The sequence below is a fragment of the Anthonomus grandis genome, chromosome 22 (genome assembly GCF_022605725.1).
Source record: "Anthonomus grandis grandis chromosome 22, icAntGran1.3, whole genome shotgun sequence".
NCBI classification, from domain to species: domain Eukaryota; kingdom Metazoa; phylum Arthropoda; class Insecta; order Coleoptera; family Curculionidae; genus Anthonomus; species Anthonomus grandis.
This window is the reverse complement of record NC_065567.1, coordinates 26,613,483-26,634,550: the sequence shown is the minus strand read 5'-3', so window position 1 is coordinate 26,634,550 and position 21,068 is coordinate 26,613,483. Positions and strand designations below refer to the sequence as shown.

Sequence of the window (21,068 nt, the reverse complement as noted above, 5' to 3'; positions counted from 1 at the left end):
TAATATCAATTCCTGAGGAGTGGAAGTTGGCAAACATCTGTTCCTCATCCAAATCAGAACATAAAGCGGTTAAGAACTACCGGTATGTATATGACAGCCATTTTCTTAAGTCAAACATCTTATATATCAATATCAGCATGGCTTCTTTCACTCTAGATCGACTAGTAACAATTTAATGATATTTCTTCACTCTGGCTATCAGGCCATGTGTTGAAAACAACTATTAAATGTTATATATACGGATTTTATTGAGGCATTTGACAGCATTGCTCAAAAATTACACAAACTGCGCTTTAATAATAATTTTGTCAAATTGTCTCCACCAATAAAAGCCAATTTGTCAAGAACATTGGATTTAGGGCTGAAGAAAAAGTTGCTTCTAGTGTTGTTTTAAAAGTAATAATCTTGCACCCCCTTTTGTTTTCTATTTTCATTACAGACATATTCACAGGAATCTCAAGCAACTATCTCCTGTTGTGTACACATTTTATAACCGTCTTCTTAGGATATTAAAATGTTGAATTTTATTTCAAGAGTGAGGTAACAGTAGAAGTAGAAAACAATGTTGCAGTAATCTAGCTGTGACCAAACAACTCCACAAGCATCTCTTAAACAAAGCATTTTATGTTCAGTATAATAGGACACCAAGATTTTTTGTGATGATGCTGAATAAGAAAGAGCATTGCTGGAACATATGTAAAGTAGTTAAATTCATTTGAACAAATATTTTTTTATTGTATTAGAACTCTAATAAACTAAAAATTCAAAATCATCCCATGCTGTCTGGACCATTTGAGTTATGCATTATAAAGAGGCAACCCGGATAACATATCTGTGCCATCTGCATAAAGACTTATAGAACAAAACTGAGTCTGCTTTGGAAGAACTTATCAGTATTACATTTTCCAACAAATTTTATTATTATATTTTTACTACAAATTTTCACAATTAATCCACCATTGACAATAAATGATCTAAATAACTAATAATATATGTAAATGAGATTTTTTTTTTAATTAATATCTATCATCCTTCAAAATTTCTTCGACTCTTCTCTGCTGCTTGCTATTTATTTGAGGGATTTTTCTGCCAATCTACAAGGCGCGATCCACTCCTGTGGAAAAAATCCTGTGGAGTCTAGCTCCATCCAGAGCGGTCCTCTGGAACAACTCCATCCATTCGAATTCGATCTTGAACTGCTCATACATCTCCTTTCTTCTTCAGATTGCACTACTGTAATGTGAAAAGCAAATAATATAAAGAGTGTAAAAACTATAGTAAATTTTACTAAGGTACGACCAGACGAGTGTAGCTAGGATCTTGAGAATCCCTTAGTGTCAATGCATAAGAAGATCCTGAAGTATTCTTAGCTTCTGTAGCTTTAGTCTTGATCTTAGTTTCTGATGGTTTTTCTTCGGCAGTAGCCTTTGGTTTAGTTTCGCGTTTAACTACTGCTTTTGGAGCTCTTGTCTTAGTCTTTGTTGTTGTAGTCGGAGTTCGAGCATTCGGTTTAGTCCCTGCAGCAGCCCTACTACTATTGATCTTAGGTTTATCTTCAACTTTAGTTCCAGATTTGGACTTGGATCCTCTAAGTTGCGTTACACTTCCTGCTGGTATGGTCACAGCTTTATCCACTGTTTTTTTAACATATTCTGCTGGTGGAGCGGCGATTTTTCCTAAGCAAAAAAATTATTTAAAACTGCAGTGCACACTGAAATGTTGCCAGATGTAATCAGTCCTTAGGATATAAGTTGTTTTGTATAAAATGAACATTTTAGTTAAGCTCACGAAGTTAATAAATATACCTGAACTGCCAATTCAATGAAGAGAAAATGACCACTACTAGGGGGCCGCCATGTTGCGTGATTGTGTCCTTTCGATGTTGGTCATTCTGACAAATTTCAGTTGTGCCAATTGTAGGGAAACAAAACTATTTTTTGAGAGGTTATGTTGACAAATACGAAATAGAAAGTTGCATTTAGTTAAGAATTTAAGATAGTTGCGTTAGATCTGTGATTTTTCTTGTACTTTAAAAATTTAGTTAAAATTTATGAAAAAAAGTAATCCTCGCCTAACATGGTAAGTAAGTAATCCACCCACTTTAAAATATTTGCTTGTATTTACATAACAAATACAGTTAAAAACATTTTTATTTTCTTTCAAATTTTTACTGTTACGGCTTTTATTTTCCTTTTACCTACAGTGTTTCCACATTAATAGGTACAACCATCTATAAAAATCAAAACATATATGATTTTATGAGGGTTTGTAATTAGCAAGGGTTTATATAATAAAAATAAACAACTCTATATCTTAAACATAAACAGACAATTTACAATAATTCGGTTTTGAGAAACAGTGAACCAAATACGTTGAAATAAGGTTGCTGAAACATTATCCACGTATTAAATAAGGAGGAAGCTATATTGCATGTTGCAGACGATATAAAAACTAGGCAATCCGCTATACTCACACGTCAAACGTCAACTTCATTACAGTCATTTTTTGTTGGCAACACTGAAAATGTTCAGAGTGACCAACATCAAAAGACACAACCACTATATGCATTAGCAGTCCAGGCATATTTATTTATTAAGTTCGTGGTTAAGCTGTTTGAGGATTAAAGTAACATTAGAGGCATTAAAACGTCAAGGGAAAATGCTATAACCTCTAATAATGATTTGATGCTAGAAATAATAAAATTGATTTAACTTGCCGCTTAATTTGTTGATAACGATTGTACAGGTGCTATTTTTAAGCTTAAAACTCTTAGTCAGCAGCAGATTATCTGAAAAACCTCCCTCCTCTGCGTTCTCCAACATCTTCGTGTCCTCCTCCAGTTCTTCCCTAGTAAAAATGTTCAAGTTCACCCTACTGAATGTCTGCTCAAGTTTTTTCCAGCCATGGCTGTTCTCCTTAGAGCATTTTCCTAGTTTGAACATCGCTTTCCTGAAGGAATACTCTTATTTCCTGTAAAAAAGGGGGTAAAAACTCGTAAAAGTCGTCTACGGATGACAATCTTTTGACAACTCGGTCTGTCAACTATTATGTTAAGAGAATTATTTTAAACTTTAGGAGGAAATTTTGAACTGCATAAATAAAGTTAATTTCGTTTTTAATATCTTCCCGCCATAAAAGATGCGCTACAGAGTGGCCATTTCTGTTGTAAATTCAAAGGGGTTAAAACATCCCTTAATGTATGTAATTTTGTAGCGGTGATGTAAAACGAGCTGCTAAATCCCGGCCATTTAATAAAACCCGAATTTCCCGCCATCCGTCTCTCTATTTGGAATTGTTTCGCCGGGGCAAATTTACTTCTTTATTATTGTTCTTTATTGTTTGTCATTTATTTTTCCCCTTGGATGTTAAGGGGTTGGATCGGGCGGGGTGCATCTCTCCTTCGACGCAGAAAAACGTTTTTTTTGCCTCTCAAGGGGAATTAATTACCCTTTATGAATTTGCTCCTTTAAATTATAGAGGGAAAGAATTTTATGTAATAGAAGTGGAATTTTAGTTGGTAATTACACTTCTTTTGTTGTTTAAAGCGCTTTAATTAGACCTCAATCAAGGCTCTTTCTTACTAAGTTATTTTTAAGATATTAATTTTCTGAAGAATGTTTTGTTGAGTAAAAAGGGTCCGGGTAATAACCGAAAACTATACAGCTAAGGTTCACGTTAAGTCACGTTGCGACCTGTATCGAATCCCGTATACAAAAATTGAACCAAAAAAAATGTTTGACTTCTAAAGTGTCCTTGTCCTGGAAAAAAAACGAATGACAATTTGAAAACAATAGGATTGTAGCCTCATATTTCTAGATTATAAAAAGGTAAACATCGTTTCTCTATCCTAAATAGAGCCAAAGTTATAAGCACTTTTGTTTAAACAACATGAAAAGGGAAAGCGTTTCCATAAGATATATATTATATTTTTTAATAAAGGAATACACGTTAGTGTGTGAATTCAAAAAGAGTCGACTTATTAATTTACACACTTCACTACGAAAACACTATCAGTCACAACTACTAGAGATATTCATTTTTACTGTATTTATTAAATCTCGCGCCAATATTCCGAACTAAACTGTCAACTGGCCTCCTCTCGGAGACGTGGCTCTTTATATACTCGGCAGAACACTGTTCCGGAAGACTCTCGCTCACCGCCATTCGAGATGTCGTGCGGTGTGCCACTTGCGTTATTACGGAATGACGGAGAATTAGCTGGTTTTTAGGTGTGACAGTATTAATATAATTGTAGATCTTTCGAACGTGAGTAAGTTGGATTATTTCTGTAATCCATAAATAAGAAAAAAAGTTTTAAAACAATAGGTTTAAGGTGATCTCCCCAAAAAAAATCGCTGCGTCTTAAATTGCTAAGTCACCTAAATTAAATATTCTTTTAAAGGAATAGTCAGAAAATAAGAAATTGGATTGAGGCTTAACATTTTAATATATGCAAAAAGATGTCCCGAAGGCATTGAAGAGAAAAAAAAAAACGGGCAAACCGAACGCTGAAAACCGAAAACTTTCTACCCCAGTAAAATCCAATTAGGGCCAATAAAATTAAACATCTTTTTTTCTCTCAGTCTCCGGGATATTCCGTTGCTAATGCAATGAAGTAATCTTGTTTTTAAAGTTAGTTTTGGAGAAACGAGAATTGGCAGAAAAGAACCAAAAAAACTGGAATTAACTCTCTTCATTATACGTGACCTGGTTACCCGCTGGGGTTAATTCCCTTTCTAAGAAAATCACTTAATTAGCAACCGTACAGGGAGAGAAAGAAAGATGAGGCTTTCGGAATGATTTTTATTCCTTATACCCACTACAGTACACCAAACTCCCATTTGAGACGCCTAATACGATCCATATCTGATATTTCAAAGTAAAATCATGTCAGTGAACTTTGGAGTCCTTTTGACAGCAAAATCATCGCGTTCGGAGCCGCAGACTTCCTGCGAAGTTGAAAGCCACTTTGCCACGCTTGGGCGAGTTTTAACACTCAATAAAGTGTGATAAGAATATCTCAAGGAAATTCCCTTTTCTCTCTTACAGAGTCAGGACTGGAATATTTAAAAGGGCCGCGACGTTTTCCCGCCTAAGTCGAATTACGTTTTAATGATCGCTAACTTAAGACCGGACGGTTTCTGACACTATTCTAGGCCGAATATGATTTAATTTTTGAGTTTTTTTAGAAATAGTTCTTTTTTTGTTAAATTAAATTTCAAGTCACAGGTTTCAAGTATATTGGAATATAGGGGAAACTGTTGTACCTTAGGCCACGTTTTACAATTTTATTTTAAACTACAATTTCGCGTCTTTACCTGTTGTTTATACAGTTTACTACAAAAATGGCATTTGAGAATTTAGTATATCTACATAACAAAATTATTTCGTAATGGTCTATGGTACACTATGCTCGAGTACCTTGGGACATGCAGCTTGTACGTTGGACCAACCAAGGACAAGTTACATTTTTTTGGATAATGTTGACACAAAAAAATCATTTGCCTAATCTAGTTTTGCAAAAATCACACATGTAGTCCTTCCACTATTCTCCTTCAACTATCCACTTTTGTCATTAAACTTTGAAGAAAAGCAGTATAAGTATAATTATTTATCACCACTGTCTTTATTGTCAGTTGATACAAGAAATATCATGTTACAGTCAGACTAAAAAAAAAACTCCTGTTCAACGTCGACTAATTTATTTACACACTTCACTATAAACATACGATTGCTCTTGACTACTAGACATATTTAATTTAACTGTATTTATTTAGAACTATTTAAATTTTGCGCCAACATTTCGAACTTTAGTTCACTGAAATGACAACTATCGGCGATACCGCTCCTTATATACTCGGCTGACCATAATTCCAGAAGATTCTCGCTAACCTTCGAGACCTCGTGCGGTGTAACACTTGTATTGTTCCGGCGTAACAGAGAATCAGCTGATTTCGCCGGGTTTACTCAATTTCACTTTTTTTTTACTTTCTTTTTTGGTAATTCTTTTTATCGTCTCTCTGGCCTTAGGGTAAGGTTGATCGTTTTCTGCAGTAAGGAATGTCTTTGTCTTACAGGAGACTAATCAGTTCTTCTACAATGTTTGTTCACTAATCACCACATGTGTTTTATGATAACTAGCCTCCCTGCTTGGATAATTTGAAGTTAAAAATTTACTACACTCGCCGGCACAAAATTCCGCCACCCTGAAATATTGGCCAAGTTTGATGTTTTATAAATTTTTTATTTTTTATCAGATTCTCACGATTTTGCCATCAGTTTTTAGATACATTTGTTGTGATTTTTTAAAATCATTTTGTAAAGTAGCATTTTTCGAATAGGCTATATTATACAGGAGTAAAACAAACTGTTGTTTTTTCTCGTAATTTCAAAAGACCTTGTAGGAAAATTAAGGTGGATAATTCTGTTTACATACTGTTCCTTGTAATCTTTGATGTATTCTAAACATTTCGATTTTTGATTCATTCCATTATCTCATTTCTGCTGCGAGCTGCACATTTTTTATTAAAACGCTGATTTGAAGTGTATTTTTATTAGGAGAATCAAACACTAGGTATATCATAAAGTTAATTAAAAAAAACAATTTTAATAGCGTGTATTTCCTCCTCTCGCAGCAATAACAGCTTGCAGTCTTCGCGGCATCGAATGAATAAGGTTCCTTATTCTTTCTTGAGGAATAGCCTCATATTCTTCGATCAGCGCTAGTCGTAAGTCTTGCAAGGTTTGTGGTTGTACAGGACGACGACGAACGGCCCTTTTAAGTTGATCCCAAAGATGTTCTATTGGGTTGAGATCCGGGCTACATGCGGGCTATTCCAATCTTGGGAGTCCAACTTCATCCAGATATTCGCTCACTACATGTGCAACGTGAGGTCTAGCATTATCATGCATTAATGTAAATTGGTTCCCAATGAATGGAGCAAATGGGACAACAACTTCTTGAAGGATTTCCTCAATGTAACGGTGGGCGGTTAGAGCTCCATTTTCAATAAATACAAGATTGGTGCGTGCTTCGGTAGAAATACCCGCCCGAATCATGACTGAACCGCCACGATATGAGATTTGTTCTGAAATGGTGCAGTCAGCATATCTTTCATTTCTACGTCTGTATACCCGCTCACGACCATCCGGCGTCCTTAAATAAACCCAGGATTCATCTGTGAATAGTACGTTTGCCCACTGTTCTAGAGTCCACGCAAAATGCGATCTTGTAAACCTCAGTCGGCGTTGTCGATGCCGAGGAAGTAATTGTGGACATCTTGCTGGCCTTCGTGAATAAAGTCCAGCTTCTGCTAATCTTCTACGTATCGTTCTTTCACTTACACTTACTCCATGAAGTATTCGCAAGTCATTTTTTAGACACACAGCAGTAGATCTTCGATCTCTTAAAGAACTAATGGTGACAAAGTGATCATCAGCTGCAGTGGTCATTCTCCTTCTGCCAGAGCCTTGTCGTCTAGTAAAAATTCCCGTCTGTAAAAACCTATTCCAGGCATCTCGAACTGTAGACCGTGGAAATCTCAGAGTACGGGCGACATAAATTTTGCTACGGCCATCCTCTATTAAAGCAACAATTCTACCCACGTCTGCTGGAGTTAATACCATATTGACACACAACAAATTATAATAGTGACACTGTCAAACTTTATATCACATTAATTGCGTCCTTAGCCAACGTCGATAATTTTTAACCGAAAACTTGACATTAATTATCTAAAAATAAGCTTCAAATCAGTAAAAAATTTGCAGCTCGCAGCAGAAATGAGATAATGGAATGAATCAAAAATCGAAAAGTTTAGAAAACATCAAAGATTACAAGGAACAGTATGTAAACAGAATTATCCACCTTAATTTTCCTACAGGGTCTTTTGAATTTACGAGAAAAAACAACAGTTTGTTTTACTCCTGTATAATATAGCCTAATCGAAAAATGCTACTTTACAAAATGACTTTAAAAAATCACAACAACTGTATCTAAAAACTGATGGCAAAATCGTGAGAATCTGATAAAAAATAAAAAATTTATAAAACATCGAACTTGGCCAATATTTCAGGGTGGCGGAATTTTGTGCCGGCGAGTATATATACAAAATTTTAATTTTTTTGCATCCTGTATTTGCTTGAGACATGGGCCATATACAAAACTACAATATTTACCATCTCTCATAAGTAATCTTCTTAAGCCACTACTTTTTCTCTGAATCTCAGCTTTGAATCTAACAAAACTCCCAATTTTTGTTATACACAGACCGAATTTATTATTTCATTATATTATTTCATTCAAAAATAAATAAATTACACTATGAACCAAAATACATTACTGTTAATTTCTTAGTATTAAGCTTAACATCGTTATCGCAGGAGTACCTATAGATCGAATCGAAACTTCTATGCATCATTTTAAGCACTGGGATCACTCTGTTTAGAAAAGCTGGTATAAAGTTGCATGTCGTCTGCGTATTTATGAATTTCAAAACACATTGAACAAACGTTATTAAGAGAAAGTGCTTCAAGATCCTAGAAACGCCACTTCTATATGTAAATCATTTTATCCTAATCAGAATCAAACCAGCTAGGGCTCGCTTAAAAGTGCCTTATATACATTTGACAAAAAACCCTAGGGGCGCTCTGGGATAATTTAACAAGTAATGGGCGTTTTTTTGAATATTGTAAACGCCGAGAAACCAGCTGATTCTCCAGATATATGCTCAGCCGAGTATATAAGGAGCCGCTAGGACGCCAGTTGACGCAGTTCATTTAGTTCAGTTCGAAATATTGGCGCGAGATTTAAATCAGACATAAATAGAGCGAAAAGAAATATTGAGAGTAGTAGTAAGTGTGTAAATAATTAGTTTTGTGAAACCGAGTATTTAAATCATACCTTGACGAATGGAAAAGCCCTACAATATATGTCATTTAAGAAAAAATTAATTTAAACCTGAAAAAATTAACGCAACTGAAGTGTTGACCAATTATTACTAAATTTTAAAAATCACTGCTTAGTATTTGATTTTTAAAACCCATTTTATCAGTAGCATCAGTCATTTTAATAAAATGTGAGAACAAACAATTTATTTAATTTTATTTTCGATTACCCAATCTGGAGTTAATCATATTTAGATAAAAATAGATCTTTTCTCCGTAACACTTTTATTAAAAGATAAAGAAATTATATGTGAAAAAAACGATATAAAAGTTCGTCGTCTAGTGGCTGGTTTGGGAACTTAAACATAATTTCCAGCAATTCGTCATAATGAAAATTCCTTTTTTTTTTCCAAGACATTGTTAACAAACTATATCGATTTTCATTGAAAATATTGATTTTTTAAAAATACCACTGAAAATTAAAGTGTGAAATTAAAAAAGAAATAACTTTTGTTTGTAACCTTTTTTTATAAAATCAATATTTTTTAAATTATTTCGTTTTCTTTTGTAGGCCTATTAATAAAACCTAATACAGTTTCTTATATATATTTCTCCCTAGAATTGAATGGTTATATCAGTTTTTTTTTCAGAAAAATAAATAACTTTTTGCATTAGCTATATTAATATCATCCCGGTTGTTAGGTGTAAATTAAAACAATGAAAAATACTCAACTAATTGATTACTATTTTCACTGTATTTATTTACAACGATTTATGTCTGATTTAAATCTCGCGCCAATATTCCGCACTTGACTGACAACTGACAATTATCGGCGATGCGGGTGCTTATATACTCAGTAGAACATTGTTCCGGAAGATTCTCGCATTCCGAATGACTGAAGAATCAGCTGGTTTCTCGATAGTTACAACATCGTTAAAATGCATTTTTTCATTAAACGTTATTATTTGCATATATCTTGAATATAAAATAGTCAATGAAGGTGTTTTTTTTGAGAGGATTTTTATAAATACATAAATGATCAGGATGTCCTGGTTAGATATATTAAAGAAACAAAAAAGAATACAATAAGTATTAACAAAATATTAAACCCAAACTAGTGGCAAAAACGTTCACTAATTATTAAATAATATTATAATAATTAATATTTATTATCGACTCAACTGGGTGAACATGCACACAACGTTATTGTGAGCTACTGGTGGTCATGCAATATCTAAATAATGCGTCCCAAAATGACCATAGAGACTTATCCAGAGAAACCTTTTATAAAAGTTTCACTTAACGTAAAAGTAATAAATCATAATAGGATGCATTGCGAGCAGTAAAAAAATGATTAATTAAAAACGTCATCGGTATCGCTGGCAATATGTCGGGCCATAAATCAAATGCTGCCAACTGGGTCGGGGCGGATCGCATTTGTATTTTGAAAGTCAAGCCTCATAAATAACAAATCCTGTTTGTTCCGAAAACAATGCTGTGATCATTCGGTTCGGCCTTAAATTGAAAAAAAGGCTGTTTTTTCCCCCTTAATTGAAGGTTTTTTTTATTAGCATTGGATCATGTGTACGTTTGCCTACTGTGTCCTTCTTTCCAGTTCCAGTAAAAAAAAACAAAAATTAAACCGCCTCGGTAAAATTTGTCGTAACAAGAACGTGACAAAAATTGAAATTTGGACGAGCGCAGGGCGTAAAAGCAAAATGAAATTTAGTCTGAAAGTGACATCAAAGAACTGGTTTGTTTTAGGCAAAAGCTGACTTTTTTACTTAATAACTTCCTGCTCACCTTATTAACTTATATTTGTTAAAATAGAGTTTGTTTTTTAATTTATAACGCACGTATAATTAAATCCCACCTATATGTTATAACAGGTCTCATTCATCGAAAACTAATTGACTGTGCAATACAAAAGGACGGGCAGACGAAATCACAACGTGCAATAAACGTTTATAATCTAGAACGTAATATTCCCTTTAACGTCAAATCGGATTAGATCCAAATTCCAGGGACAAAAGGCTCGAGTGTATGTGGAATAGGGGGGTAAATTAACTGTGTTTTGATTTAGTTTTTGTTTGGGGTAATACACATGTTTTAGTTAGTATAAAAAAATTATTAATGCCTGGTGTAAGGTCTATGGTAACAGATGGAAATATTTTTTCGGTTATGCGAAGGGGACAGTTTGGCTAGAAGGAGATTCTAATGCTTTTTTCATTAACTACTTATCTAATACGACCGCAAACGTTTAATTTAGTTAAAATATGAACCCTTTTCGAAATCTTTGCAGTTTTCAATACACTAAAAAAATTAAATTTGTAAACTGTTTAAATTGCTTTAAGATAAATTAAAAATATTTTCCATTAAATGATCGATATGACCTCCATTTGACTCATGCAAACTAGTGATCGAGTGTAAAGACTAGATATGTAAATCACTTGTCAATTTTTTTAAATGCTGAAATATTCTCCCTTGTGTAAGCAGAATCGTATATGATATACGTATATTCTACAGTTTAATAAATATACCTTGACCATAGACGGTTGATAAATATACCAATAGTTTTTATTTAGAAACGGTATTTTTGAACCTAGATAATGAAAAATTCTAGAACCAAAAAAAATATATTTTTTTTTAAACTTAATGACTTAAATTGAAAAAACTGAATTTTCACTTATTTGCGATAAAAAAATGTCACAACTACTGCAGTTTTCATTCAAGCAATACACCTTGCTTTTGGGAAATAAAATAGGGTATTTTCACGTTTTACTTGAAAACCTTAAGGTTATGTGAGAAAAGTATAGATACAAAAACCATAAATTTTTTATCACCTATAATTTTCTTAAAAAGCATTTTTTTCTTAGGCAATTATTTTCTGAAAAAAAAACAGATTTTCATTAACCATACCCATACACCCCCCACCCACCCCACACAACTTATCAGTAAGAAATTGTTTTTGAAAATTATTGTTCTCCTAAATAATACGCATGAATAACAACTGGTTTCGCCATTATTATCTAATCTAATAACATAGTTTGTTTATTTATTAAATTTGATATAATTATATATACGTATATAATTCAATATTTAATACAAAAACAATGGTTGATTGTGGACGAAAAACGGTGATTTTTCAAAAGAATTCCTTACTGGAAAAATGTTTGGGGTGGGTGGGGGGCTAAGGGTTGTTTTAATGAAAAACAATGTTTCTGCACAAAATATATATGTAATATTTAATTTAACAACACTGTTTATTTAAATTAGATATAATTTTATATATAAATATTTAATATAAAAACAGCATTATTAGATTGGATAATGTGGACGAAAATCAGTGATTTTTTAGAAGAATTTTATCAAATATTTGATGTGTAGTAATCGAGTTTAAAAACTAGATATGTAAATCCCGTGTCAATTTTTTTAAAGGCCGAAATTTTCTTTTTTTTTTGTCAACAGAATGTATGTATATGATATATGTATATTTTATAGTTTAATATAATATACCTGGATCATATATGGTTGATAAATATACCAAAACCAAAAATATACTAAAAAATCGTTGAATAAATATATTTTTAATGACAATAATTACAAATTTAATAAATAAATAGTATACAGAGTGTCCAAGATAAGGATCCTAAGCATGAGGATCACGGTACCTGTTGGAGATACAGCTTCGGTTAAGTTAAGAAAAAGTTGTGCACTTTGAAGCGTATTTACATGCCGTTGAGAAACTTCAAAAATTTCCATGGACTGCTGAGATATTTGGAAAGAACGGAAATTTGCCAATATCGATTTTATTTTTTCCTGGCTTTATTTTGAAAGATATCAAAAAACTATTGACACTTTTTGAAGTAATACGTGATGGCGCTTTTAAATTTTATATCCGTCGTTTCGTTTCCGAGAGATATTTTTTTATATGGCGCGAAAAGAAAGTACACCCTGTATCTGATTCCATTTTTTATTACAAATTCAACGATGTATCACATGTCACTTTTTTTTTGTTAGTTGAAAGGAAAAATGCAAATTTTCTATTTTTTTTAGCATATTTTTTAAGTAAGCTTTGGAAACAAATGCTTTGACGTATGTAAATACCTGTTACCGAGTCTGTCACATTTTTCTTAATATCTATTTAGAGAGTGATGAAGCTAAATGAAGCATTGATTTGCATTATACATTGTACTACTTATAAATAAAAAAAATGTAACCAGTAATAGACAAATGTTTTATGATTTTTCTAACGATATGCAACAAATAATGAATACATTTTAAAAATAACGAAAAAAGCAAATAAATTTACGCATTTTATAAATTTAATTTAAAACAGGTGTTCAAACAGGTTTCCGTTATTTTCTAGACATAAGTATGATCTTCTTACAGTAGCAGTTAAAACATCACGCAATATCTCTGGCGTAATACTTTGAAAAACGGCCGTCACACATTCTCGTAACTCCTGCTCAGTTCCAAAAGAATGTTGATAGACTCGGTTTTTAATAAATCCCCAAAGGAAAAAGTCCAAAGGGGTTAAGTCCGGGGATCGCGCTGGCCAAGACACTTCACTGGAAGTTCCAATCCACTTTTCAGGAAAACGCTGCGAAAGGTACTGTCGAACTTGCCCAGAATTATGTGCAGGAGCCCCGTCTTGTTGAAACCAACAGCTATTGACTTGTGCCAGAGGTAAATCATCTAAGCAGTCTTCTAAATCATTTTGCAATAAATTAAGATATCGTTCGGCTGTTGATGAATAATGGTAAATAAATGGACCTAGTATTTTGGTTCCTAAAAGTCCACACCACATATTAAACCCAAAACGTTGTTGACGTCTAGATATTTTCTTAACACGCGGATTTTGTTGGACCCAGTAATGACTATTACGGCGGTTAAAGATACCATTATTAGTGACCATACTTTCGTCGGACCATATTATTTTTAATGGAAAATTAAAATCCTCCTTACAGGCACGTGTATACCACTCACAAAAATGCCGACGTCGTTCGAAATCCCCAGTCCTTGACAAATTCTAAAATTTGTAGGGGTGATATCTGTTTTTACGTAAAATAAACTGAGTTGTAGATTTGGCCACTCCTACATTTTTTTCAATTTGCCTGGTTGATATCTCGGGGTTTTCAATAACTGCTTGTAAAACATTATTTTGAGTTTCTTCAAGAGATTCCTTTTTTCGAGTTAAAACAGGCTTTTTAAACAAACCATATTCTTCTAAGTTTCGAGCCAACTCTAAGAAAATGGATTTACATGGCTGCTTTCTATCTGGAAATTTATTAAGATACATTGCTGCTGTATTTACAGTATTTTTCTAGCACAAAATGTAGCACGACAGCATGTCAAACTTCTCTTCATGACTATAATGACCACCAGGCATATTTGAAGATAATATCACAATTTTAGCAATAATAACGACAACAGTCAATAATAATAACAATAATTACTCAACAAACAACACCTCGACAATCACGGTAACAACAACGGCAATTAATATTTAATAAAAAATATGTGACAGGGTAAAAGGTATTTTACCCTGTCACATATTTAAAAGTGTCAAAGCATTTGTTTCAAAACCTACTTAATAATATGTTTAAAAAAAAAGAAAAAGTGTATTTTTCCTTTTAACTAACAAAAAAAATGTGACATGTGATACATCGTTGAATTTGTAATAAAAAATGGAATCAGATACAGGGTGTACTTTCTTTTCGCGCCATATAAAAAAATAAAGTTGATGATAGTTTCTCGAAAACGAAACGTCGGATATAAAATTTAAAAGCGCCATCACGTACTACTTTATAAGTGTCAATAGTTTTTTGACATCTTTCAAAATAAAGCCAGGAAAAAATAAAATCGATATTGGCAAATTTCCGTTTTTTCCAAATATCTCAACAGTCCATGGAAATTTTTGAAGTTTCTCAACGGCATGTAAATACGCTTCAAAGTGCACAACTTTTTCTTAACTTAACCGAAGCTCTATCTCCAACAGGCACCGAGATCCTCATGCTTAGGATCCTTATCTTGGACACCCTGTATTTTACTGGCAACATTTTTTAATAATAATTTTTTTCGATACGACCAATACGTTTTGAATTATTTACATTTAAAGAATAACATTGTTTTTGTTGCTTGTCCTAATTAAAAAATAAGTATCAAAATCGTGTTAAGCAAAAAACATAAAAAAAAAAAACGCTTTTTAGTCATCTCAATAAATTTTGTTGCTTTTGCTTTCAGTGAACATGCTCTATATTACAACCTCGCCACACGTAAATTATATTAAAAAATACGTTAATTACTTCTAAACTATTACAGTCAATCATAAGGCACAATCGTAAACTCGCACTGTTGCATTATTCTAATAAAAACCGTAATGCAGCGATGAAAAATGCGGCCTATTGGCAACACCGCCTGTAGAATTCAGTCGTCGAAGCTGATGTATCTCACCGAATCCTTAAACAGGGGTCCGAGCCGATTTGAAATAATCGAAATATCTAAAATATGCCCGGCGCATTCGCCAATTTAAAAAGAATATTTTAAATTATTTCAAATCGTACTGAAGGTACGTTTAAGGTTTCTCGGTTTCTGTGGCCCGATGGTGCTTCGTTCGCCTGAAATGCATCGCGTGATTTTATTTATTTCGAATAATAACAGTGTAGGTATTTGTTAGTTGTTGGAGTGTTAGTTAAGTGCGTATATTAAAGAGGGGATTCTTTGTTTTATTTGACTGTGTAATTAATTGTTATAGTTAAATGAACATGGTGTAGGTGTCAAAACAGTGTGTGCAATATAGTGAATAATTTAAACCTAATATTGCCTTTGGAATTTGTTTAGCCGTATGTAAGGATGTGGATCCAATCAAGTCCAGCAGGTCCCAGGTACAGTAAAATAAACGTTGGAAGTTTCCCATATAGATCAACTTTGAGATGGTACAATATTATAATTGAGACAACATTGTTCCTGTTTGTTGAATCCAACGTTGATCTCAATCTCAATCCTCAATTCAACATTGAATAGATGTGCTATTGATGTCAGATAATTTACATATAGAGTATGTTGACCACAAACTTAATGACCTGGACTGCCAATTCAATGAAAAGTAAATGACCGCTACTAGGGGGCCGCCATTTTGCCTGATTGTGTCCGTTCAATGTTGGCCACTCTGACAAATTTCAGTTGTGTCAATTGTAGGGAAACAAAATAATTCAAGTTTTTGAGAGGTTACGCTTACAAAAATACAAAATAGAAAGTTACATATAGGTAAGAATTTAAGATAGTTGTTAATTAAGTCACACTTCACTCTAATTTAAAGAATTCTTATGTATAATATGTTTTTGCTATCTGAAAATAAATTAATTTTTCTTTTAAAAATTCAAGTTTGCATGCAACATTTATTTAACGTTCTATAAACCACCCAGAAATTAGTCGTATCATCGTCATGTTACTTTTATAATGTCTATTTAACGTTGATTTTTGGTGGAAAACTTTTCGACAACGTTGTTTCAACTTTCCTTGCTGCTTGGGATAGTGATAACCTTAAGGCTATGTGAGAAAAGTATTGATACAAAAACTATACATTGTTTTTATAATTTTCTTAAAAAGAATTTTTTTCTCAGGCAAATATTAAAAAAAAAAAGTTTTTTATTAACCCTACCTTTACCCCCCCCCCCACCCGCCCCACACAACTTACCAGTAAGAAATTGGTTTCAAGTGTCATTGTTTTCCAAAATAATACTCACAAATAACAACTGATTTTGTCTTTAATATCTGATCTAACAACACAGTTTGGTTATTTAAATTTGATATAATAATTATATATTTTAATAAATATTTAATACAAATCAGTGTTATTAGATTGGGTATTATGAACGAAAAATTGTAGTTTTTCAAGAGAATTTTTTACTGGGAAAATGTTTGGGGTGGGTGGGGGGGGGGGCAAGGGTAGGGTTAATAAAAAACGTTTTTTTGCAAAAAATATACACTGGCCAAAAGTAGATTGACAAATTCCATTTTTATGGATATATTTTATCTGAAGCAAAGGAAAAACTGGTTGAGCTTATTAGTGTTCAAGAATGTAAGCAACACAGTTTAAAGAAACAAATTCCATAGATTTTTATTGCTTGCACTTTTTCTCAATATTTTTTTTTATCAAATTTTAATAATTTTTTTTGACTGCTAGGTGGCCAAAATTGAATTGACAAACAACATATTTATTCAGTCTCTGAGTTTTATGCATTGGTTTCTGTTGATTTGACTTTCCTTACTATTAGTTTTCAAAAATATCCACAATGCCACGTGGTATAACTTTATCGATCGATATTAGGATGCGAATTACCGGAAAGGGGTTAAACAGGCGGATATTGCTCGAAAATTTTCTCTTTTGAGGGCAACAGTAAGTCAAATAATAAAAAAATCTCCGTGGAAGTGTTGTTCCTCCAACCAAAGAAGACCACTAGTCGTGTTGATAAATTAATTTTGAAAAAAGCAAAACTTAACCTATTCGCAACTTCAAAAGAAATCAAGCTGCATTTGGAAGAAGAAGGTGTGGGTTCAGTTAGTTGTCGTACCATTAGAAGGAGACTTCAATATAGTGATTTAAAAACAAGACGCCCTGCAAAGAAACCACTGCTAAGTTTAAAAAACGTACGGGCGCGATTGAGCTTTGCTCGAGAACATAGTCACTGGACAGTCTCCGAATGGAAAAAGGTTATTTTTAGTGATGAATCAAAGTTCAATTTGATTAATTCGGATGGCAAAAGATATGTTAGGCGTTCTGTGAACCAAAGATATCTGAAACCAAATATAAGGTGTCCACAGTCTAGCATGGTGTTTTTCGGGCTATGGGATGGGTTCACTACATTTGATAGAAGGCACGATGGATCGTTTCATGTATAAAGACATACTGCAGGATGTTATGGTACTTTACGCTGATGAAGTTATGCCACTCAACCACTACTTTTAACATGATAACGATCCGAAACACGCATCCAAGGTCGACCCAAGAAAAAATTAATGTTATCAAATGGCCGTCACAGTCACCGGACCTCAATCCGATCGAGAACATTTGGGATTACATTGATCGTCACATCCGATGTAAAAATTTCAAAAATAAACAAGAAGAACTTTTTGAAGCTTTGAAGGCATGCTGGATATCCATTGACACGTCCTATATTGACAATTTAATTAGGTCAATGCCCAAAAGGTTGGTGGAAGTGAGAAGAAATAGAGGCTATGCAACGCATTATTGAATAAAACCCTTTAAATTTTCTATACTTATTTTTATTTTAGTAATTTAATTTTGGCCACTTGAAAATTGTTTAGTTTTTTAATTTTTTTTTTAATAAAATTGGGTATTACGAATAAATAGTTTAAATATAATTAAACATTACATATAGGCTCCGTTGTTTTTTAATCAGGCACTGTCCCACCTAATTTATCATTTCCTAAACCGTGATATAAACAAATTTAAAAAATAAGTAATTGTCAATCTACTTTTGGCCTCTAGTGTATATTCAATATATAATTTACTAACACTGTTTGTTTAAATTTGATATAATTTTGTATATAAACATTTAGTGTAAAAACAATGTTATTAGATTGAATAATATGGATGAAAAACAGTGATTTTTCAGAAGAATTCCATCAAATATTGGAGGTGTAGTAATCGAATTTAAAAACAAGATATGTATGTAAATCCGGTGTCAATTTTTTTAAATGTTTTATATAATATTCGTATATTGTACAGGTTAATAAATATAACAAAACTAAAAATGAACTAAAAAAATCGTTGAATAAATATATATTTAACGATATAATAATATATGATGTGTTGCTTGGGTTTACTGAGTAAGCGGAGCTTTCGTCCATAAATAAACTAAACGACACCAAAAACGAAATAATAATCTCTTAAGCCATATTTACTTAGTTTTTGAGAAAAACTCGGAGGAAACACAACCATGACAAATTTAATACGGTATTAGTGCTTACTAGGGGATTAAAGTGGTCTACCCTCAGCGAATCCGTATAAGCTGGGATTTTATTCCTCCCGAGTCTCGTCTTAACCCGAAAAGTTGGAAAGAGTTTATAAAAATTTCAGTACGGCTGCAGATCGATCTCAGTCAGTTTCGGAGATAAATAACGAACAACAAAACTATGTTTAGATTTTCGTGGGGACGTAACGAGGGATGCAACTTTTTATGGGTCACTAGGATTTTTAATACGTTTGGCAACATTGGGTCTGAATGTTTAAAAAAACTAATACTTTATCTATTCCAGGCAGTTAACAGGACAACTGCTTAACGGAAAACATCATTGTTCTTGGATTTGGAAAAAAAATGATTCATCCATTCCAGGCAGTTGTTAAGAAGAAAGATGATTTCTTTGGATTTTGTTCAACTGCCTGGAAGAAAACACTGTTTTATCTATTCCAGATAGTTCAAAATATTTATTAAAGAAAAAGGGTTACCATAACTTGTGTGAAAATAATATAAATTGTCTGATAAAACTATAATTTTTATTTATTCCAGGCAGTTGAGACATAACAGCGTCAAAATAGACATTGACATTGACATAGATAAAGAGGAGAGTTTTCTTCAGTTGTCAAAAAGCTTTTGTCCGATGAGTTTTTGCTAGTTTCTTTCATTGGAAAATTATATCTGAGCCAGTCATTACTTACGCCAGGTAATCTAGTTTAAGTTCGAAATAAACTACCACAAAATTAATAAGTCACAGTTTGTTCAATAAAAAATCATTTTAAAAGGGAGAATGTCATTATTTCCTATATTCTGCATATGTCGGTTACGAAAAAGTTAAGATGGCTCTATAGGATTTTAATAAAAATTATTTTAAGTGTCTAGGATGAGTATATTAATCAATTAATAAAGATTTTAAACATATAAATAAAAAATAGACCTCTGGCAACTAACATATGCTAATTAAATTAAGACAACACGCAATTTAAGAGCGGATGTTACAACTTAAAATTAACTCAACTAAAATAGTAGATAATATGAATAAAATAAGTACAATCCGAAATTAAATAATTTAATTCTAGATAATATAAGAGTTATTCTAGAAATATGAGCTATTTAGAGTACCCTAAGAACTCTTCCAGGAAATTAAGGGTAATCTACATCTCTCTTTTTTTATCTTGCTAGTCTAGATGATCTGACAGGTTTACACCAATGATCTGACCCACTTGGAGAGCCTGTAAGAATTTTCTAAGTAATATGAGAGCTGTTTCAGGCAATGTAAATCTCTGTTTTCGGCCTTACTGTTCTAAATAATTCAACAGTCTTATTCCATGGATCTGAGCTACTTGAAAAGCCCCCCTCTTTACGAGCTTGCTACTCTAGATAATCTGAGAATCTTATTCCAACGATCTGAGCTACTTGGAGAGCCTAGAATAATCCTAGCCTAGAATAATCTGAGAGCTCTTACAGGCAGTTGAGAGTATAGTAAGTCCAATTTACTAGTCTCTCTTTTTGAATTTGCTATATTAGATAATACGAGAGTCTTATTCTAGGGATCTGAGCTACTTGGAGAGCTTGGAATAGTTTTCTAAGTACTCTTAGAGGTTTTCCAGTTAATTTAGGGTAATATGAATTAACTTACAACCCTGCCTTTATGATCTTGCTACTCTAGATACTCTGAAAATCTTATTCCAAGGATCTGAGCCACTTGGAGAGCCTGGAACAGTCTTTTAAGTACTCCGAGAGCTCTTTCAGCTAATTGAGGGTAATATGAATCAGTCTACGACTCTCTCTTTACGATCTTGCTACTCTAGATAATCAAAAAATCTTATTCCAAGGATCTGAGCCACTTGGAGAGCCTAGAATAATCCTTTAGGTACTTTGAGAGCTCTTACAGGCAGTTGAGAGTATAGTAAGTCCAATTTACGAGTCTCTCTTTTCGAATTTGCTATATTAGATAATACGAGAGTCTTATTCTAGCGATCTGAGCTACTTGTAGAGTTTGGAACAGTTTTCTAAGTACTCTGAGGGGTCTTCCAGTTAACTTAGGGTAATATGAGTCAATTTACAACTCTTTCTTTATGATCTTGCTATTCTAAATAATCTGAAAGTATGATTTCCAGGATCTGAGCCACTTGGAGAGCTTAGAATAATCCTTTAAGTACTCTGGGAGCTCTTACAGGCAGTTGAGAGTATAATAA

The 21,068-nt window shown here is 33.0% G+C and overlaps 1 protein-coding gene across 1 annotated transcript; it reads right to left on the bottom strand.

Moving 5' to 3' along the window:
* Window positions 1-1,014: 1,014 nt before the first annotated feature.
* On the bottom strand, window positions 1,015-2,996 carry LOC126749055 (uncharacterized). Its single transcript, XM_050458666.1, has 2 exons — window positions 2,798-2,996; window positions 1,015-1,676 (listed from the first exon to the last, which is right to left on the bottom strand). Exons 1-2 carry the CDS (start codon window positions 2,940-2,942, stop codon window positions 1,288-1,290), a joined length of 534 nt encoding a protein of 177 aa, XP_050314623.1. The 5' UTR covers window positions 2,943-2,996; the 3' UTR covers window positions 1,015-1,287.
* Window positions 2,997-21,068: the final 18,072 nt, after the last annotated feature.